General features: G+C 44.4%; 1 protein-coding gene across 1 annotated transcript in view; it reads left to right on the plus strand.

Annotated features, from left to right (window-relative positions):
* Nucleotides 1–22,232, plus strand: part of RYR3 (ryanodine receptor 3) — a 479,585-nt gene that overhangs the window by 192,324 nt on the left and 265,029 nt on the right. Inside the window, exons 38-41 of the mRNA XM_054969918.1 lie at nt 430–532; nt 1,028–1,165; nt 20,441–20,714; nt 21,811–21,925. Coding sequence (XP_054825893.1) covers nt 430–532; nt 1,028–1,165; nt 20,441–20,714; nt 21,811–21,925 — 630 coding nt within the window. The remainder of the gene's footprint in view (nt 1–429; nt 533–1,027; nt 1,166–20,440; nt 20,715–21,810; nt 21,926–22,232) is intronic.

The raw sequence follows: 22,232 nt of genomic DNA on the forward strand, positions 1-22,232 counted from the left end.
CTTCCCTTGGAATCTGATTGGTTGGTAGACTTGCCATTAAGGAAAACAAGATACTGCCACTGGCCCAGTGCCTACCTACCTGCCTGCCTGTGCTGCCACTGCACAGTAAGAATGGAAATGAAACATGAACTTTTCAGTGGGGGGGGGGGACTCGTACAACTTCTTTTCCTGAATTGGGTTCACCATTCCATAAGTTGCTTTAATGGAACAACAACAACTGGGATACCTCCCCCCAGGCAATTACCTTTAAAGGTTATTTGCATGTGGTGTATAGTTTGCTTTTCAGGTGCAATCCTTAAAATACTTTGAAGAGTTATCCCATTGTCAAAATCAGTAGAACTACTACAGATCAAGTGGTTTGACACTTCACCACAGTATATTGAATGTATGTTACATCAAGGATTTTTCAGGTTAATTTTATTATTTCAGATTAATATGTTGCTAAATTTTCAACTGGGAGAAGATTGTCCTTGTCCAGAGGAGATTCGAGAAGAGCTATATGAATTTCATGATGATCTCCTAATTCATTGTGGTAAATGATTGACTTCTGCTGGTGCTTGGTATTGAATTGTATTGCTGGGATTTTGTTTGTTTGCGGCTTCTGAAAGACTACTTCCCCTATTTTTGTTGTTTTATTGCATTTATGTGGCAAATGTGATAGTGATGAAATCAAATAGAAAGCTGACAAAATGAAAACATTAGCATTATCATCAGAAATTTTATCTTAAAGTGCAAAACACAAATATTTACAAGCAAAAAATGTTTTGAGACAATGCATCTGAAAGAGTTGCTTTCTAAAATCATCCTTATGATAGTGGGCCTTTTGCTGGTAATGTGTTTTGCCCCATTGTACAGTTGTATCAAAAATCTTTGAAGTAGGTGGGAGCTTCTTGATTTTGACTCCTCTATCCTTGGTTAGTAACGTTCGAGCACACAGACAGCTGGATTTATGGATGAGTCTGTTAGGGAACTAGTTCTGGAAATGCATGGAATCTACTTTGTTCCAAATTAAGTGTATTACTTTTAGGAATTCCATTAGAAGAAGAGGAGGAGGAAGAAGATGATATTTCTTGGACTGGTAAACTACGTTCTTTGATATACAAAATAAAAGGGCTACCAAAGACAGAAAAGAAAGAACCTACAGAGGAGGAAGAAAAATATCCTAGTAAGTGCTTCATCTATATTGATAAATTTATCTTACTTTTGAAGAAAATATAGAAAATTCTCTGGTTCAAATCTAGCCATCAATTGTACAGATAGTATTGGCTGCTACTTAGCTTCCCATCTGGAGATAATAATATGGTATTTGTTTGACTGGGTTATTATTCCAGAGGGGTAGCTGTATTCGTCTGCAGCATCAAAATGAAAAGACTAACAACATTTATTCCAGCATAAGCTTTCATGAGTCTGACCTCACGTCCTCAAATGTGTGGAATGTAAAATGTTTATTTTTACAGACCCCTGAAACCACACTAGTTAGATAGTTACAGACTACCATCCTTCCAACATCCAGATTCCAGAGGGAGTAATAAACCATTTCTTTAGACCTGTTAGCATTTTAAGGAATTTTCTTCCCTAGATGGGAGAGATGTAGAGTGTCAACCCAGTTAAATCTCTATACATTTATTAGACATTAGCATTGAGCCTTGGCAGATGATCACTTTAGCTTTACAATATTACTTGTGCTGGATTCCTTTTGCTCCATGAATCAGAATTTGAGCGATCTGGCAAAAACCAGCCTAGTACACAACTTCTCTAGATCCTATTTAACATGTCCACCTGCTGTCAAAGCAAAGGAGATTTTATTGTTACTGGTAAATCTACTTTCTAATTGTAGACAGCAGAACAGTTTGATCCACCACAAGACTTTGTGTTGTGACAGATTAACATGATGTGCTGAGTTGGGGCACATCTACTGGGTGGAATTATCCCTAGTGTCCCTCCTGGCTACTTTGCTGAGGCCTCAGCTCAGGACAGGTAGGAATTTTAGCACGCATATCCTTCTCTTCCACCACCTGCTGCTTCTGTGCTCATGCTTGGTCTAAGGAGCTGGCAGGTGAGCCCTCACGTGGCAAGGACTTAAATAGTGCCTCAAAGGCTTTCCAAGTCCTGTCCCTGTCTCTATCCTAGTGGGTGGCTGGGACTTCCACATCACCTCCAGTGGTCCTGGCAAATGATCTAACACAACTCCAAGAGAGCTGGTGCTCTTGGTGCTCATCTAAATAGTCTAGTGTTTCTTGCTGTCATCCTGGGAGGAAAGGATGTGGGGGTCACAGGATCTCTGACACACAATTACTGCTCTAAAACTTGCCATTCTGCTTCCACTTCTTGATGATGCTGTGGAAATATTTTCATTTATTTATTTAGAACCTTTTTATGCCACATCTCCAAATAATATTTCAGGGCCTTAAAGGTAGGAAGCAGTATTTTGAATTGTGCCCAGAAATAGATGGAATGTCAAGATGGGAATTTTTCAGGCTTAATAAAATATTAAGTAAGTTTGCATTTACAGTACATTTTCATTAAATGTGGGTTATCTAACCACCATTAATACAAACAATGCTGAATACAATCTCAAGTTATTCCCTTGAGCCCTTACTAAAATTCTTCCAGACAGTTATCAATCACTTAGAGGTAATTAGTAGGGCATTCATTATTCATTGCAATGCTTAATGAACTGAATAATAATGAATGAAAATAAAACTGGAAAAAGAAATGGATGACAATCTCTTTCTGCATGTTCAGCACTGATACTTTAATTTAAAACCTTCAGCTGCCTATCGGAGCAATTCCCCTGGAGCTGATAATATTGGAAACATTCTGGGATTTATTTTTGATGTTTTGGTCTAGTAGGCACATAGCCAATCTTCCTTGTTAGTAGGATTTCCAGGTCCCCTCGGCCACTAGCAGGAGTGTTGGGGGGGGTGCATATTCACCCCTGAGGTCTTCTTCACATGTGCATCACCACACACACACTCCTGAAGCCTGCATAATGATGCCCCTTCTAATTCATTTTCACTATATTTGGGGCTGATTTTTAAAGAGGAGATCACCCACCATCAGCAGGCAGCTCATGTGAATGGCTGAGCATGTGCTCCTGTGTAATGATGACACTTCCAGTGTGCCCAGAAATGTTGGCATTATGCCAGGGTTAATATAATCAGCCCAATCACATGGAGTTTGCCTGCCGCCAGTGGGCACCTGGTGACACTACTTGTTAGGTGGGGCCACTATATTTCCAGAAAAGTAAAAAGTCCAGTAGCACCTTTAAGACTAACCAACTTTAATGTTTTTTTTTAAAAAAATATTTTTTATTAGTTTCCATTGAGGATAGGGGAAAGAGGAGAACAAATTTCAAAAGTAGCATACATTCTGCTTGAAATATCACTCTACTTATCTGTATTTTCCAGCGGTCATCATTGAACTGTGATTATTAATAAAAAGTTACAATATTGCCATCATATAATTACAACATTCGGGTCCTTATATTTATTTCTCATCTAGTTGTAGAATGGGGTCCATGGTGCAGCAAAGTCTTCTTCAATTTATCCTTTCATTAGTAAAGTCAATTTGTCTAGTTCCGCATTTTCTATTATTTTCGCTATTAGCTCCTCCTGCTGGGGTATTACTGGTCTTTTCCAATAAAACGCTAATAATAATAACATTCGATTTATATACCGCCCTTCAGGACAACTTAATGCCCACTCAGAGCGGTTTACAAAGTATGTTATTATCCCCACATCAAATACCCTGTGAGGTGGGTGACTAGCCCAAGGTCACCCAGCTAGTAGAATTCTTGCTGCTGTCACTGCATGTATAATAACACATTTCTGATCTTTATCCAAGTCTTCTGGTACACAATTTAACAAGAATATTTCAGGTTACCATGGTACTGAAATCTGTAAGATTGTTTGTAAGAGTCTATGAACCATTATCTAAAATTTATATACCTCTTTGCGAGACCACCACATATATTAGAATGTTCCCTTATGTTTCTCATATTTGCAACAGTTATTAGATACATTTTTATATATTTTAGCAAGTCTATCTGGTGTTAAATACCATCTATAAAATATGTTATATAAATTTTCTTTAAACGCCACTGATTTAGTTAATTTAACATTCACTTTCCATATCCTATTCCATTGCATTGGATCAGTACTATAACCTAAATTTTGTGACCATTTATTTTTAAATTCTTCTATTCTCTTGTTTTCCTTCTTCATTTGCATTAAGAATACATACATCTTTTTAATCAGTTTTTCATCCGAGTCACATAATAGCTTTTCAAAAGTATTTTGCTCTAATTGGAAACCTCCCAATTTGTTATTTTTGTTATATCTGGATTCTATCTGAGACCTTGACCACCAGTCTAGATTAAAACCTTGTTTCTGAAATTCCTCTTTTGTTTTAATCTTCCATTATCATCTAACAGGTCTTTATATCTAACCATCTTGTCAACTGAAAACACATTTGGTCGTGAAAACGCTTCTAAAGGAGACATCCATTGTGGAGAACCACAGCTCTCTTCGTCAGGTCTGATGAAGAGAACTGTGGTTCTCGAAAGCTTATGCCTCAATAAAATTGGTTAGTCTTAAAGGTGCTACTGGACTTTTTACTTTTTTGCAACTATAGCTTTTTTGCAACATAGCTAACTCCTCTGGACATATTTCCAGAAGCAGCTTCAGGCTAATGAATGCTAAAGCAGTGATTTTCTAATAAGCAACCAAAACAAAAAGGATTCTTCATTAAAGTCTAACAGATTTTATTATAGCATATGTTTTTTGTGTTAGAACTCATCATCCTATGCATGAAATCAGTCTACAGATAAACTATGTATATATACACACAATGACATAGAGGGGAGATTTCTTTTTAGCATTGTGGTTAAAAGGCTGTGAAACACACAATATGTAATCTGTGATATTTCAGTGCAAAGCTGAAAAGTGTGTGAGAAAAGCACAGTGACCATTCACAACAGCTATAATTAGTGATTATTCATTCTACTATTTACTATCTGGTCAGGTTATTATGGATACATTCAGGTTGATTCTTTGGATGGATGCTAATAGGATTCTTAGAACTATGAATTAAGTTAGATCATTTTGATCCCTCCTCCGTGCAGCCGCGGCTGCTACGGAGGAGGTCTGCCATTGCTCCCCTGTGCGGAGGGAGAGCAGTGACTTTCCCGGGCATCCGGGATACTGCTGCGTGGGCGGAGCCAGGAGCCGTTTCGGTGGCTCTGCCTACGCAGCATTCAGTTGCTGCTGAAGCTCGGAGGCTGACGGACGTGTCTCTCTCCGAGCTTCGGGGCTGCGGGGCCTGGCTCTGGGGAGCGGCGACGGTTGCAGCGGAGGGCCGGAGGCGCGGCTGCAGGAAGCACCGGCGGTGCAGGAGGCGGCATTGCGCGGCGGGACGTCGGCCGCGGCTGCTGCAATCTGGGCAGCGTTGCTGGTGCAGGCTGCGCCTTGTGGGCCATCAGCAGCGCGGGAGCGCACTTTTGCCAGGCCACTTTTCTTTTCAGGGTCTGGGTAGTGTTTGGTGGTTTTTGGTGGGGGGGTAGCTAATTGGGGCGGTGGTGTTCCCACCTACCCCTCCCCCCCCCTCCTTTGATTAACTCCTTTAAAAGGGCATTTGATTCCTTCTCCCAGCTTGTCCGGTGGGGGCATTGAGTGCGTGGGCGGCTGGGAGGGAACTGCACGTGGTGGTCTTGGGAGGCAGGTAGGGACAACCCCCATTGTGTTTTTGACTGGCCGTCGGCCATTTTGGGTGTCCGTTGGCCTTTACAGGCGGCCATTTTAGGTGGTCACTGCTTGGTTAAGTGTGCCCAAGGGGATCAAGGTATGCCTCCTAAAAAAGGGGGTGGCCCTTCAAAGGGCAAGAAGGCAGCGGCGAAAGCCCCGGCTAAGAGGCCTGTTCAGGCCGAGTCTTCCTCGGAAGAGGAGGATGGGGGAGCTAGCCAACTGGAGATCTTACGGAGGATTGAAGCCCTGGAGCGAGATAAGGGCGTCCCTACGGGGGCGGTGGCAGACAGGAATAGATCCAGAAATATAAGAGGGGCAGCTAGGGATGCTGTTAATCGAGAAATTCTAAGGCGTCTCTCTGTTCTGGAAGGTGCTACAGGGCTGGCATCTGGAGAGTCTAGCAAAACAAGGATGACGACGGAGCAGACTGATACAACGAAGCAACAAGTGGTGGAGGTGGTGACGGAGGCTGTGGTCGATCCTGCACCGGTTGCTTTGGCTGTGGAACCCTTGGAAGGGCTTGGTAAGGATGTCGCACCACACAACACTTTTCCATGGCCTTGGGGGCCTTGGGGGCAGGCTGATGTGCGTGGGAGTCAATTGGCACCTACGGGTAGTTACCAGCAATTGCCAGGACCGTGGACGGCCGGCAGCCATGGTTCATGGCCAGGTCCTGGGTTAGGAGTTGGAGGTGTTCAGCAGGGCGCGGTGGCGCAGGTAACAGGAGGGGGATTGGATCATAACTGGGGGCAGCCTCAGGCTGGGATGTGGTCAGGGTTCCCAGGGGGTCCTTGGGGTTTCTATCCTTATGCACCATTGGTGTATGGGAATGTCCCTTTCAATGCTCTCCCCTTTGGTGACGCTGCGTTGCCATTGGGGGATCATTTAACTCAAGCCACGCGGGATAAGATCATTAAGGGAGAGTATGTAGACGTCTTTTCCCTTCTTTTCCGAGAGCTAGAAAAGAAGGACAAGGATGACTTAGATGACAGGGACAAAGAGAGGCTCAAGAGGAGGCGTGTCGATAGGAACTGGCACAATTGGCTCCCGGGTTTCTTGATTTATGCTGGGGTGCTAGTTCGGGCTCAGCCTCATAGGGCTGTTGCTCTTTTTCAATACCTGGATATCATATATAAGGGTTATACTGGCTTCTCGGGTGCTGCTTGGATGCAGTACGATGAGGAGTTCAGGATGAGGGCGGCCCTTAACCCCAGCATACCTTGGGACAGAATTCACCAGCAGCTTTGGCTGTCGGTTATGTCGCCATCTAAGCCGAACCTGGGGGATCGATCCGATAGTGGGCACGTCGTACAGCGGTCTGCTGCGCCTTCTGTGTCCAATACCCGCTCTTCAGCGGGGCAGCCGGTTCAACCCCGGCTGTTGTGCTGGGAATTTGCCTTCAAGGGAGCATGTTCGCGTAAGCCCTGCAGGTTTAAACACGAATGTCCTTCATGTGCGGGCTTCCACCCTTATAATTCCTGCCCAAAGGCACGGCCAGGGGGTGGGGGTCGAGGATATGGCGGCGCGGGAGCCGGCAAACAGCAAGCTCCTGGTAAAGGGCCCCAGCCCAATAAGGCTGAAGGTCCTTAAGAGGCTCTTGCCGGCTTATCCACGCAAGCAGGATGCATTATTCCTGTGGCAGGGTTTTTCAGTTGGTTTTAGAATTCCAGTTCAAGGGGGCCGTTCCCCTTATATGTGTTCTAACTTACGTTCGGTGTTTGGGTTGGAGGATGTTGTTCGGAATAAGATAGGTAAGGAGTGTGCTGAGGGCCGGGTGCTCGGCCCCTTTGACTTCCCCCCAGTTCCTAATTTGAGGGTTTCCCCGTTGGGAGTGGTGCCGAAGAAGGCGGTTGGGGAATACCGCCTGATTCATCACCTCTCCTTTCCTAGAGGTGAGTCTGTGAACGACGCTATTCCTGAGGAGTTATGCTCTGTGCGCTATACGTCGTTTGATCAGGCAGTCAGTATGGTGCGCCGGTGTGGCATTGGGGCGGAGTTGGCTAAATGCGACATTAAGTCTGCATTTCGCCTTCTCCCAGTTCACCCTGATGATTTTGAATTATTGGGGTTTTGCTTTGAAGGAAAGTATTATATGGACCGTGCCCTGCCTATGGGCTGCTCCATTTCGTGTGCGACTTTTGAGTGTTTCAGCTCCTTTTTGGAGTGGGAGTTACAGCGTAGGGCTCATAGTCGCAATTCTTGTCATTATTTAGATGATTTTATGTTCGCTGGGGAGGCTGGGACTGGGCAGTGCGCCCGGTTGCTTGGTATTTTTACTCAGTTGGCTGAGGAGTTGGGTGTCCCATTGGCAGGTGAGAAAACGGAGGGCCCATCTTCGGTGCTGACGTTTTTGGGAATTGAGATAGACACTCTACAGCAGTGTTTCCGTCTCCCTCAGGAGAAGGTTGTTGATCTTAAACTTAGGCTTCAGGAATTTAGGGCAAAGCACAAGGTGGCCCTAGTGGAGCTGCAGCAGCTGGTTGGCCACTTGAATTTTGCATGTAAGGCAGTGTCTCCTGGAAGAGCATTTTTGCGGCGGCTCTGCGAGGCCATGTCGGCGCTGAGGGCGCCGCATCATCGCCTTCGGATTTCTAGGGATATGCAGGAGGATTTGGACGTTTGGTCCGACTTCCTGGATGGTTATAATGGGGTTACCTTTTGGAGGGACGACCTGTTGCTGGAGGCGGACCTTCAGGTCACGTCCGATGCATCGGGATCTACAGGCTTTGGTGTCTATTTCCGTAGGCACTGGTGCGCTGAACAGTGGCCTCCTGATTGGCATGCCAGAGGTGTGGTCAAGGACCTGACGTTCCTTGAGTTCTTTCCTATTCTAGTGGCAGTACACCTTTGGTGGGCGGAGTTGGCCAACCATGTTGTCCACTTTTGGTGTGACAACATGGCTGTGGTTCAGGTTGTCAACTCCTTATCTTCGAAATCTGTGCGCGTGATGAGGCTGGTTCGTGCCTTTACGTTGCTTTGTCTCAAGAAGAATATTTTGTTTAAAGCTAGACATGTGCCTGGGGTAAGCAACGGGGTGGCAGACGCTTTGTCTCGCCAACAGATGGGGCGCTTTTGGCAGCTGGCTCCAGAGGCAGACCAGATTCCTGCACAGATGCCCCCGGAACTATGGCTCCTTGGGAAGCCGAAGCTTTCAGGGCCATTAGGCTCGCGGTGGCACCCAGCACACGGCGCAGCTACGACAGAGCAGTAGGGCAGTTTTTGGCTTTTAGGAAGGGGGAGGGCCTGCAGCTGGTTTGGCCAGTCCCCGTTGAGCACCTGATCCGCTTCTGCGTGTATCAGAAGGAGCGTGGACTAGCGGTTAGATCAATTAGGGGCCAGCTTTCTGCGCTAGCGTTTGTTAGTAAGGCTCGGGGGTTCTCAGAGGCCACGGGGGACTTCCGGGTGAGAAAAATGTTAGAGGGTTGGGCTCGCGAGGTGGGGCCTTGTGTCGACCGCAGGGAGCCAATATCACCTTCTGTGTTAAAACGGTTGGTGTCCACTTGGGGTTCAGTTTGTAGTTCTAAGTTTGAGATTAAGCTGTTTCATGCTGCTGCCCTTACGGCCTTTTTTGGGGCTTTGCGGATTAGCGAATTAGTAGCTCGATCCAAGTCTGATAGGTCTGATCGGGCTCTACGGGTGGAGGATTTGGAATTTGTTGATGGTGGGGTTTCCCTGTTGATTAGGAAATCCAAAACAGATCAGAGACAGAAGGGGGTTGTCCTTCACCTGGGGACCTGCGCAGACCTAGATTTGTGTCCGGTTCGGGCATTGCGCAGATATAGGCAGGTGCGACAGGTCGCCCCTGGGGTATTATTTTGTCATGTTGATGGATCCCCCTTGACGCGATTTCAATTTTGGACCGTTACTGAACGTGCGTTGTCCATGATTGGATTGGTAGGGATTAAGTTTGGAACCCATTCCTTCCGGATTGGAGCTGCATCCACTGCGGCAGCAATGGGGTATTCGGCTCAGGATATCCAGGGTGTGGGCAGGTGGAGATCCTCGGCTTACCGTTCCTATGTTCGCCCTTTACAGCAGTTTTGAGTGTTTACTAATTGATGTTTCCTAGGTGCTGTGTCTCGCCGAGAGAAGCGACGGATTTTGATCTGCGGGCACAGCATGGTGTTTTGGGCTGCTCATCAGGCCAGGCGGTCTCCTGTTGGATCCCAGCTAGGTCTGAGTGAATGGGCTTCGGTGGAATGGCAGGGCCGTCGGGGCCTGCGTTGGCCGGGTCTGTTGCCACTGTTATTTGGGCAGCGGCGAGGGCCTGTGCCACACATACTGGTCATTCATTTGGGGGGGAATGACCTGGGGTTTATTCACGGTAGGGCTTTGTCTTTGCAGGCCAGGTGGGACATGCAGGAAATTTTGTTGAGGTGGCCGGGGGTTCTCATAATGTGGTCGGCTATGTTGCCCCGCAAAGTATGGCGTGAGGCGATGGACCGGCAGGCAATAGAAAGGGCCAGGATGAAGGCCAATAGGGCCATTCAGAAGGCCCTGGGTGAGGGGCTAGGGGTTTATCTACCCCACCCCAGGATAAGGGCCGAAATTGCCAGCCTCTATCGCAGTGATGGGGTTCACCTGTCAGAGGCTGGCAATAAAATTTTCCTCAACGACCTGCAGCAAGGGCTTAGGTTGGCCCTAGGCCAATAGTGGGGCGCAGGGGCCTAAGCAGAGGCTTGGCCCTTGCGTTGGCAGGATTGAATTTGGGATTTAGTCAGCGGGCCGGTGAGCACCCTTGGCGCTTCCCTATTGGCAGGGAAGAGGGGTCTGCTAGGAGCGGTTGGTACTGCTTGTGACGGCTGCCAGCGCGCGTGGGCAGGCTGCCTAGGTTAACCCCATGCACAAGTCCGGCCTCACTGCTGTATGGCTGAGGATTAGGAGCTTGGAAGGGGGAACCAAAATGGCCAGGCTGGCCGGGTATCCGTGCCATCTCTAGGGATGGCTCGCACCCGGGGCTTCGGGGCTCGCCCAAGCAGGTCAAGGCGGGGGTCTTGGAATGACCACGTGGCTTGTCCTGTACCGCTTTACCCTTGCTGCAATTTTCTTTAAAGTTAATGTTGAGGTTGAAATAATAAAGTGGCCCTTTAGATCCAACAACGTTGTCTGTCTCTTCATTCCCACTAGGGGAGCAATTTGATCCCTCCTCCGTGCAGCCGCGGCTGCTACGGAGGAGGTCTGCCATTGCTCCCCTGTGCGGAGGGAGAGCAGTGACTTTCCCGGGCATCCGGGATACTGCTGCGTGGGCGGAGCCAGGAGCCGTTTCGGTGGCTCTGCCTACGCAGCATTCAGTTGCTGCTGAAGCTCGGCCCACCCTCCTCACCCTGTTTTTTGGTGTAGGTTTAGCCGGCTGCCGTTCAGGGGCCAGGTAGGAATTTTTTCCTCTTATTCTGATTGGCCTGGGATGAGAGGTTTTTCGCCTACCTTACACCATTGCAGGTGTGCTGGATATTGGATTAGGGTGGTGCTGGTAGGGTGTTCTGGCAGGATTGAATTTGGGATTTAGTCAGCGGGCCGGTGAGCACCCTTGGCGCTTCCCTATTGGCAGGGAAGAGGGGTCTGCTAGGAGCGGTTGGTACTGCTTGTGACGGCTGCCAGCGCGCGTGGGCAGGCTGCCTAGGTTAACCCCATGCACAAGTCCGGCCTCACTGCTGTACGGCTGAGGATTAGGAGCTTGGAAGGGGGAACCAAAATGGCCAGGCTGGCCGGGTATCCGTGCCATCTCTAGGGATGGCTCGCACCCGGGGCTTCGGGGCTCGCCCAAGCAGGTCAAGGCGGGGGTCTTGGAATGACCACGTGGCTTGTCCTGTACCGCTTTACCCTTGCTGCAATTTTCTTTAAAGTTAATGTTGAGGTTGAAATAATAAAGTGGCCCTTTAGATCCAACAACGTTGTCTGTCTCTTCATTCCCACTAGGGGAGCAATGTCCTTGTTTTATCAAATTCTTGCTGAGAGAAAAATTAGGCCCATCTTATGAAAATTGGAAAGGATGCGATCATTGGATCCATATGATGGACCATCTGTCCTAGTATAAACCAATGCAACAGTTATTGTTGCCACTTTTTTGTCTCTCTGTTTCACATCTTACGGAGTCCATTTCAGGGCATTTTCAGTGGCACTTTGAAATGGATTCTGTTGCTTTGAAATCTGGGAGTTCAAATGAATGCTTCTTCACAATGACCTTTCTGATCCCAAGGGCAAGGGTCCTTTGGTCTATGTTTAAACAAACTGAAACCTGGACAATACCTTGGAAAGAGTTTTGTGGTAGCAGACAATAAGGCAGATTGTACCTGGGTTTTAATATTTATTGAACATGTAAAATAAAACAAAGAAAAGCAGGGAAACATAGGTTGATTGAAAAGAGCAATGTAAAATATTAAGTTTGGGGAGCTACTGACCTAGAAATAACTAGATAACATATAAAATCACACCAACATTTCAATAACAAGCAACAGCAAATAAATCTGATGATTCCAAGTGGAAACCATCCTATTTACGCTGGATGTTCCTCCCTTTGGCTAGTCTAAAGTCAGAATCTACTCTCTATGTAGGGTTGCCAGGCAACCATCATGAGGGCTGTGGGCGGGGATATGGGGGAATGCAACACTGGCAGTGACATCACATCACTTCCAGCTAAAAAAACAGCAATGATGTAAGAAGCTCTAGGACTTGCCAGAAACACTATGGTAAAACCAATTCCTAGAGCCTACCATGCATCACTTCCATTTTTTACCGAATGTTATGTGACAATGCATGTGATGCTGTGGGCTTTTTAATTTTCCCCCTGGTTCCTATTGGATTCTGTTTTCTCTTTCTGCAAGATACAGGCCAAAAGAAGGAACCAGAGATGAGGTAATAGAAAGATGAGATGGATCAGAAATGGATGATTGAACTACCTAAGTGATGGGTTGACTAATGACTGTTGACAAAGGTCAAGGAGTGGCTTGATGGCTTAGGCCATAACCTTGACTCAATTTCCAGAGAAGTCTGCATTTAAGGCAGATTCCTGGATGGTTCTTGAAGGTCAATTATTGTCTTGCAACCCTTATTTGTTAAAAATAGCCTAAATTTTGCTGAGTCCTCAGGAAGCCATCAAATAGAATCATTGTCCAGGGCTATCCAAATTCTCTTGGAAACTTGTCTATGATCTTATGTGCTGGCATCTGGATAACATGTAGTCTGGCCTTAATTTCTCAGTTTTTATATCAAACCTTGGCTCTCCTGCAGTATCAGGCATTACAAGTCGAGAAGTCATTGGGGGAGGTTTTCAAAATTTGTGTCCCAACCCAGGGTTCTTTTTGGCTAGCAGGTACCTGTGGAGGCCAGGATGAGCTCTTCTTTATCTATGTCAAAAAGATCCTGTGGTTTTTATCCTGGTTTTGTGACTGAAACTAGCATGACTGATGATCTCTGCTGGGAAACAGGTTGGGAAGTGCAACCATAATGATATTTGATGGCCTCTTGGTGGCTTTTGATACCATGCCTCTAGTATCTTCCTGGACCAGTAAGCCACGATGGTGTTGGGGATGTCATGCTCCAGTGGTTCTATTCCTTTCTATTGGAAGATAGTTGCTTGGTTCTGTTCAGTTGTGCTACAGGCCTCTTCAGGTTACTGTCTTATCTGTTTAACATCTGTGTGAAACTAGAGAGGTTGTCTGAGGATCTGAAGTGCTCTTATCAGTATGCTGGTGATATGGAACAGTATTTTTACTTATGTAATGAGCCAAAGGATGTATGCAATGCTTTCTAGAGGCAGAAATGGACTAGATCTAGGCCAATGCTAAAACTCACTAAGATAATGCTATGCAGGTTGATAATATGGCCAGTGATAACAATTTCAATCCATTCTGGAATGAATTGCATTCCCTTAACAGAGCAGGTTTGCTACTTGAGAGAGAGGTGCATTAAAATTATGCCTATAGACTGGGAAGCAGATCTTGTCTGTAGTTGTTAGCATCCTTGGTCAGTTCTGTGAAGGAGTTCACAGACTCAAAACCTAGAGCCCTCAGGAAGGGGAAAGCCAAAGCCAGGTTCCAGCTGTCCTTGAACCAGTAGGCTGCCACCACCACCCCCGCCCCAGCTAAGTCCTCACACTGAGACTGGAGAAGAAAGTCTCAGGCTAAACCAGACTCTACCTGGGTACAGCCAAATCTAAATACCTGCCAAATAGTTTAACAAAAGCAAGAGGCCAATTGACCAAGGTGCGGTCTTTAGATTGAAGCCACGAACTGAAGAATCACAACATAAAAAAGTCTAATAGCTTTTATTAATCAGTGATCAATATTACAGTTAGAATGTGTGCATGGAGAATAAGGAAAATAAGAAAGCCAAACATTCCTAATCTCTAATATATCTGATGAGTAGGACACAAAATGTCCACCCCCCCCCCCCCCACACACAATTAACAACTAATCTCAATCTCTGGGCAGTATCAAGAACTAGAATTAAGTGATCTGTGAGTTCAGATTCTGAAGTTGCTGCAATAAGCTAATCATCTAAATAGGGATACACAGAGCAACCTTGAGAATGCAAAAAGGCTACTACAGGAGCTATGCATAGGGTTGCCAGCTCCAAGTTGGGAATTTCCTGGAGATTTGGGGGGTGGAGTCTGGGGAGGGTGGGATTTGGGGAAAGGAGGGGGCTCAGTGGGGTATAAAGCCATAGAGTCCACCCTCCAAAGGAGCCATTTTCTCCAGGGTAACTGATGTCCATAGCCTGAAGAACAGTGGTAATTCCAGATCTCCAGCCACCACCTGGAGGCTGGCAACCCTAGCTATGCACTTAGTAAAAAACTTTTGGAGCCATGGCCAAGCACAAAGGCAAAACAGTATACTGGGGAATACTGAAAAACTGAATGCCCACATTTAAAACAAAGATTTTTCCTGTTGCATGGATGGATGGAAGTATGAAAATTTGCATCTTGTAGATCAAGAACAGCAAACCATGTATTTATTTCCAACATTTGAACAACAGCAGATAAAGAAACCATATGAAATTTAATAATGAATCCGTATTAAATTTGGAAATTTGAAATTTATTAAGAAACCATATTAAATGTATTAAGATCATGTAAATTTAGGATAGTCCTGTTTCCACCATCCTTCTCACTGTTTGCCCTCTTTTATCCCTATTTTTTTTACTAGTAAGAGACTGGACAGGTTGCTGACCGCCAGTCTCCCTTTCCGTGTAAAACTATTAACTCAGAGTTGAATGAAAAAAAGGAGGAATCACAGGAGAAACTGAACAGGAGAATGCTACTTTTGAGAATGTGCTCAAAAATAAAAAATCTAACCAGATCAGTCTCTCCCCACAGAATCCCAATCTAGAAATATTTGGGTGTGCATGCATATACAAGTATGCAATGCATACATATGCCTGCTGCCTTCTTGTCATTTAATGCTGGGTTAACAGTTTTAATTAGAGTAGCCCAAAAAGCCTGCTAGAAGGCTTTCTGAGCCAGATAAAATTCCTCCTGGTGCTCCTTGACCCACTACCTTTGGAGGACTCCTTTAAGGCACAGTGAGTGGCCCTGGGGCACCATGGAACCTAAGGAAGGACAACAGCAGCAGAAGGCCACCGAATGGGCATAAACTAACTCCACGTTCCTGGGACCTCCTTAGTGCAACTCTCCTTCAATAATTGCTTTTTCTTTCCAATTTTCACCCTAATCTGCATAACAGGAGCCTTTGAGGCAGCCAGGGGTTTAGAAGATGGAGACCCCTCCCCCTCAAACCTACATGTGTGTGCACACCCATATGTATGTTGCTGGGCTGGCCTTAGTTTGCATTGTACATAAAAGGGGGGGGGCAATTGGTGGTGGTGATGCTGGTGCTGATGGCACCATGTGTCTACTGCTCCCCTCCCTAGTGCAAAGCAAACTGTTGATTCCTATGAACAACTCAATGCCAATTCCATAAACTCATTGCCCAAGAAGCACTAAAAAAATGCACTCATGTGCACCATACACATCTCCTTCCCACCAGCAGAGTTAACACTAAAGGCTCAGTCTCTCCCCTTTGTAGCCAATTGGTTGCATGTGCAGCAGACTTACTGTTAAAGAAAACAAGATACTGCCAGACAACCCCCAACTGTCTGGCCTGCCTGTTCTGTAGAGATGAGCATGAAACGGGAAAAAACAAAATGAGCATTTCGTGTTTCGTTGCATTCCACGAATCATGAACTTTTACGAAATTGTCCCACTTCGCAAAACGATTTGTTAGTTTCATGATTCATCAGAATCAGGGAACTTCAATGGCCCCCTTCATACCCAGAGATGCCAACCTTGCAGGGAGACTTCAGCAGGCTCTCCTCCACCCACCCTCACCCAACAAGCCAGCAAGAATACTCTAAATAATAATATAAACAAAGAAAATTAAAGAAAAAAAGTAGGCCTCAGTCAAGCTAGGCCCCAGAGCCAGGCAATGCCCTGAGACTGGGGTTGGGTGGGGTGGAGGAAAAAAGGCACCCTTACTCAACGACCTTCCCAGCACGGCCAAGAGCTGAAAATAAGAAAGAGACTTTTCAGTCTCTTTTAAAGCAGCAGCAAACCAAGCCAAAAGCTCCCGATTCTACTCTCTCACTCCAAATCCCAGCAACAGATCCTCCCTCTCCCTCAGTCTACTGGAACTGAAAAGCACAAGGCAGAGAGCTGTGCCTTATATAAGAAATGCTCACATAGAGCAGAACAGGAGGTCTCTGATTGGTAGACAGACCTGCCTAACAGGGTTTGGAGGGATGAGATTGGTGTTCCCAAGGCTACAGAAGGTCCATCTCCTCAGTTGCCTAGGGGATTAACCCCCCTGCTCCTTGCTGTATAGGGCAGAATGGAAGCTCTCCAGTTGGCAGGGAGAGCTGCTTATCAAGGTTATCTGCATCTGATGAAGTGAACTGTGGTTCTCAAAACCTTATGCTACAGTAAATTTGGTTAGTCTTAAAGGTGTTACAGACTAACACAGCTAACTCCTCTGTATCAAGGTTATGTGGGCTAAGATTAGGGTTTCCAATGGCAACAAAAGATCTGCAGACATTCCAGGCCTATGTTGTCTAGGCAATCAATGGTTTGGTGCCAGCCTGTCTGCCATCACAAATCATTCACGAATTGAACAAATCGGCCCCCAAAGTTGTGAATTCTGTGAAAACCATGACCCCACGAAACGCGTTTCACGAAACATGAATCGGCCCGATTCATCATGAAATTTGGTTCGTATTTCGATTCATGCCCGTGTCTACTGTTCAGCCTCTGCATGGTAAGCACTGAAATGAAACACACACACTTTTCAGTGGAAGGGAGTCGTTACAACCTCATTTACCAGATTTGGTTCAGTGTTCTGGAAGCTGCTTTAACGAGCCAAACCACCAAGTACTGTGTGTAGTTTTAGCTTGTTTTTTCCATTATGCACACCCCTAACAGTGAGGGGCAAATAGCTCTTTTTGGCAGATAACCAGAATAGTATTTGCAAGTGAGAAACGAAAGGGCTTTTGATTTTGTCTTGCAAACCAAGGTTATTGTATATGAACCAAAAACTGTGAGGGTGTGAGGGACTCAGTTAATTATCAAGAACCCTGTTGATGTCTTCCTGCGGTCTTCAAGGTGTCAAATGGCCTTTCCTGCCAGGTATCCTGGGGAGGTAGTCCAGAACCGGCTTTTGAAGAAAACATTTATCTAATGGAAGGAGGGAAAATGGCTTGTCGAGACACATTTTTAACTGAGCATGGAGGTTTAGCCTATTAGCAGTCCAATATCTCCACACACTGGCTCATACATAAATGTTTTAGCTTTTTTATTTCTTTCTGTGCCCCCCAGTACTTTCATCTGCATCAATGTTACTATTTTTCTTTAATTCAGTGCCCCCTTATAATACAGAAGGATAATTGCTTTGTCTTCATAATAATGCCTGCTTAATGCCATCGCGTTGTAGTATTATTATATTCTTAGCTTTTCCCAGCTTTCATTACATAATAAACGTGTCTTCCTATGAAACAAAACCTAAAGCAAGGAAGATGTCACTGAAACTATGTGGTATCCAGTAACAAAAATAAAAAAAAAACCCCTTTTTATTCCCTGTTGGGTCATATTCATGCTCTTATGTCATCTGCTGCATCATCTGCTTCTTTGAAAAGACAATCAACAAGCTTAGTATATGTACAAACCCCAGGAGGCTCTAATATGTCACTTGTTGCTTCCCTAGTATTAAATTATATGAGCTGCTTGAACAGCCAGTTCTGATTTCACTGTTTATACATGCTTCATCATGACTCTGTTTACCCATTAAATCATCAATACTTATCTAGCTGAAGATCTCTCCTCCCCTAACCTGCATTTAAAAGAAATGTTGGCAAATTTTAGTGTCTGAAAAATTTGCAATGCTTTCTCTGCATAATTTCCAATAAAAGAAAGCAGCTAGGATTCAGAGATTATCTTCTAAAGGATACATGGAATTGGAATTAACTTTCCAGTCAATCATTAAGATATAATACACATTACCCAAGAATGTGTTACGTTATGCTGTCTGAAGCTCCCCAGATTGTGGAAAGCATTATTGTATAGACGTATATCACTAATCCTTTAAAACGTTAACGGCATTTCAAGGTAAGTAGGCCCCATCTATAGCAATCCTTTCTACATTTACAGTTTTGCATTCTGTATTGTATAAAAATAAATCTAAGGAGGCAGAGCTCATACAAAGATGTTCTATTGATTGAAAGCAACAGGAACATACATGCCAGAAACATAAATAAGGGATATGTGTTTTGTTCTATATAATTTAGGAACGTTATAGAGGAGTATCTCTTCACAGGCTCTTACACCAATCAGTATTCTTGTTGACTGAAAAGATGTTAAATCATTTGTTCTTTATGGAGATCATTCCTAAAAATCATCTTCAAAAGCTGCCTTCTAGATTTATAGTTTATTTCAACTACTCGAGACACTCCAAGAAATGTAGCTTTGATAATGTGAATTGGGAATTCAAGTTTAGCTGAAGTCTGTGTTTTTCTTACATTAATCTAAACAGAGTCCTGCAGTTTTGTTATTGACTTTAGAAGAAAGGCAAGCAAAGCCAAACACTTCACCTTTTATATATATATCCTGAAAAATCACTTTTTAAAGGGTGCTTCCTTGACAGTTCTAGAAGGGATGGAGTTTCGGGCGAAGATCTGTAAGCGATCGGCCTGGCCTCCGCCATTTTAATAGCTGTTTTGTATATATGGCTGCTTGTAATATTAAAAATGTTCAAGTCCCTGGAGTTAAAATGGCTTCTGTTTGGCCACCAGAGGACCTCCAGCAGTTGCTAAATTCCATCCGGGAGAACACAGCATGAATGGAATGCTGCACAAGAATGCGGAGTGATTGAGAAGCGATTGGATTTACTATCTCTCCAGCCCCGCTGGTGCCCAGTACAACAAAGGTCTTGCAGAGTCATCCCAACTTAGCACATTCCTTTCCCTTCTTCTGTGATGAGATCTCCTGTCCTTGATTAAGGAACTAATCAAATGACATTCATAAGTATAGACAGTCATTCCTGGAAGAGGACAGTCCCTCCCTAAAAGTACTTAACTTCATCAGCAAACTCTCCTTTTTCTGCAGCGCTAGAACTAGTTTTACATTTGTATTCACACACCCCAGCAGCTGCCAATCAAGGTACTCAAGCCTTTTGTCTAACCCAGGAACTGTTGGAGCCTTTGTTCTAACGGCTAGGTGGGCTCTTCCACCTCAGGGCACATTTTATCTATAAAGGTAGAGCTCTGGCCCCATTCAAATCGTTCACACTTCCAGATCCATAAGCATTGTTCCCTTGAGGTTTGTCCAAGCCTCTTGCTCTCTTAAGCCAAGGACACTGGCATTCGAAGCTACCCTCTTCTCCGCAGACTGGACCTCTCCTTCTCCAGGATAGGTAGATATACTTACTCTCTCTCTCTCTATTCCCAATCTCTGGCTACATTTCCTAGGACTCTGTGTGTGCGCGTAATTATTTTCCCCAGCAATTTGTGTGTATGTGCATGAAGTTCTTGTGTTCAATAAAAGTTATTGTTTGATATTAAGCACCAGACTCGCTTGTTCTATTTTGGAAGGGACCTGGTATACACCGGTGATAGATCCCAGTTACTGCCTCTCATATAGCTGTCTTCCTTGCTTGCTAATTCCCCCCACAAATCATATTTATTCCAAGGAGACCACTCCCGGTAACAGATCGGGGTCCTACTTCACAAGCTCAGTGGGGCTCAAGACAAACTACAGCACCTATAGTCTAAATGGTTAAGACTATTAATTCCAGAATCTAAAATTACCCAGCTGAATCACAGCTTCTTGATATAAGAAAATGGATATTTATGTCCAGAATATCACATGTATACTTAGACTGATTTGTACTTCTCAGTCACTACAGGCATTCATGCTGCCTGAAACGTCACTCCTGAAGTGTAGGTGACCTTCTGGAGTGCAGTTCAATGCAACATGCAGCTGAAAGTGAAAACTACCAAACCCCACCCTCCCTGTGCTCAAATGTGTAAGCCTTTTCCACTCAACATGGGGAGAGAGGTATTGTATCCTGGCTAAAGGTCCTTGATCCTTGAGAATCCATTGTTTTGCCATTGCTAGTTGTATTTTCAAATTATTGAATTAAAACAATCCTTTGAAATACCTTATTTTCTGAAGATTTGTATTTTCTTTTATTTTCCTTTCTAACCTTCCATTGCAGCTACTTTGAAGGAGTTGATATCTCAAACTATGGTTCGCTGGGCTCAAGAAGATCTGATCCAGGATCCAGAATTAGTTCGCATTATGTTTAACCTCCTTCGAAGGCAATATGACAGCATTGGTGAGCTACTGCAAGCTCTGAGGAAATCCTACACTATAAGTGCTGCCTCTGTGCAGGATACAATCAATTTATTAGCAGCACTGGGTCAAATTCGCTCCCTTCTCAGTGTCAGGATGGGAAAAGAAGAGGAATTGCTTATGATTAATGGCCTAGGGTATGAAATAAAAACATCATTTGCCTTTTAAATCTTAAATATAAACTTACTACAAGAATATGAAGACTTTGGTTCTTGAGCCTTGGCTATAGTGGATCCTTAAGTCCAGTATAAAACCAGAACTCTATAATCACACACATTGTTTTGGCTCAGTTATATTTAGAGCAATAGAACCATACTGACGCCCCCCCCCCCCCACACACACTTTTTTTCTGATCCATAGAAATGAGACCATAGAAATGTCTGCTCTGGCCTTGGCTCTAACAGTGGCTCTGCAGAGTCTCAATCCAAAGTCTTTGTTGCTGCTACCTGGAACTGAACCTGGAATTTCATGTATGCAATTATGTATGCTGCTATCCCTCTTAGCTATGGACAAAGCATTTTAATATTTAATGCTAAACAAAGTGGGGACCCAAAAGGAGTTGCAAGGGAGAAAAGTTGGAATCCTATCAAAAACATTTCCATGATTCTCTAAGCTCTCAAGCTGATTTCTCCCACACATGCACGACCCCTCCTTTTTACTAATACTTAGCTGCCCTCCACGTATGGCCATTTTAAAGCCTTTTTCTTGTACTTTTGGTTGTATAACAAGCCCATTTTATTGAAAACCTAGGACAGTCCTTTCCTTCTCTGTGGATAGCCTGATTTTCTGGCTGTTGTCATTCATATGGGAACCAGCCAGTTTATTATTAAATATAGTGATGTTAAAGTCTAATTTGGTTGGTGTAATCTGTAACACAATGAACATTTCACCATGTATGTCTTCCATTCTGTGTGGGTTCTTGATGGACATCCAAGGATATGCTTTGTAATTTGCAGCTAGTCTGCATGCTCATTGCACTGACACTCTGTATGGATGATGAGGTCATTGTAGTGGGGAATGTGAGTGCTGCTGAATCAGGGGATGAATGTAATTAAAACTGTAAATAGCAAAGAGGAAGTACAGAATATACACCTGGCAATAGGTGTCATAATCTTATCTTGTCTTTTTAATGCCTCTTCCATTATGAAAGGAAAAAAACCACAACAGTCCACATTTCTTATAGAACAACATAAAAAGTGTTTTACTGAATTTGTTTCTTCTTATTCCATATAGAGATATAATGAACAACAAAGTATTTTATCAGCATCCTAATTTAATGAGAGTCCTGGGTATGCATGAGACGGTTATGGAAGTAATGGTAAATGTTCTTGGAGGAGACAAATCTCAGGTAATTTTGCCTGTGTGATCATTATGTTTTTGCAAAGAATGCCATCTGGAGATGGAAGAAATTATAAGACAATAAGGAAGATATATTTTGCTTATGCATGAAAGAATTCTCACTGACATTCATGGGTTATGTACAGACAAGGTTTCTAGAATTAGAATTGGGTTATAAAGTGATAACAAAGAAAAAGGTGAAAATTCAGCCAAACCAGTTCTATACAGTTTATCAGTAGTAGTTACTAGGAAAAATAGCTCAATACTAGGAGACCTGGAGACAAAGAAAATCTTATGATACTGAGAATGCCATTTGA

The sequence above is a fragment of the Eublepharis macularius genome, chromosome 2 (assembly GCF_028583425.1).
Source record: "Eublepharis macularius isolate TG4126 chromosome 2, MPM_Emac_v1.0, whole genome shotgun sequence".
Taxonomy (NCBI): domain Eukaryota; kingdom Metazoa; phylum Chordata; class Lepidosauria; order Squamata; family Eublepharidae; genus Eublepharis; species Eublepharis macularius.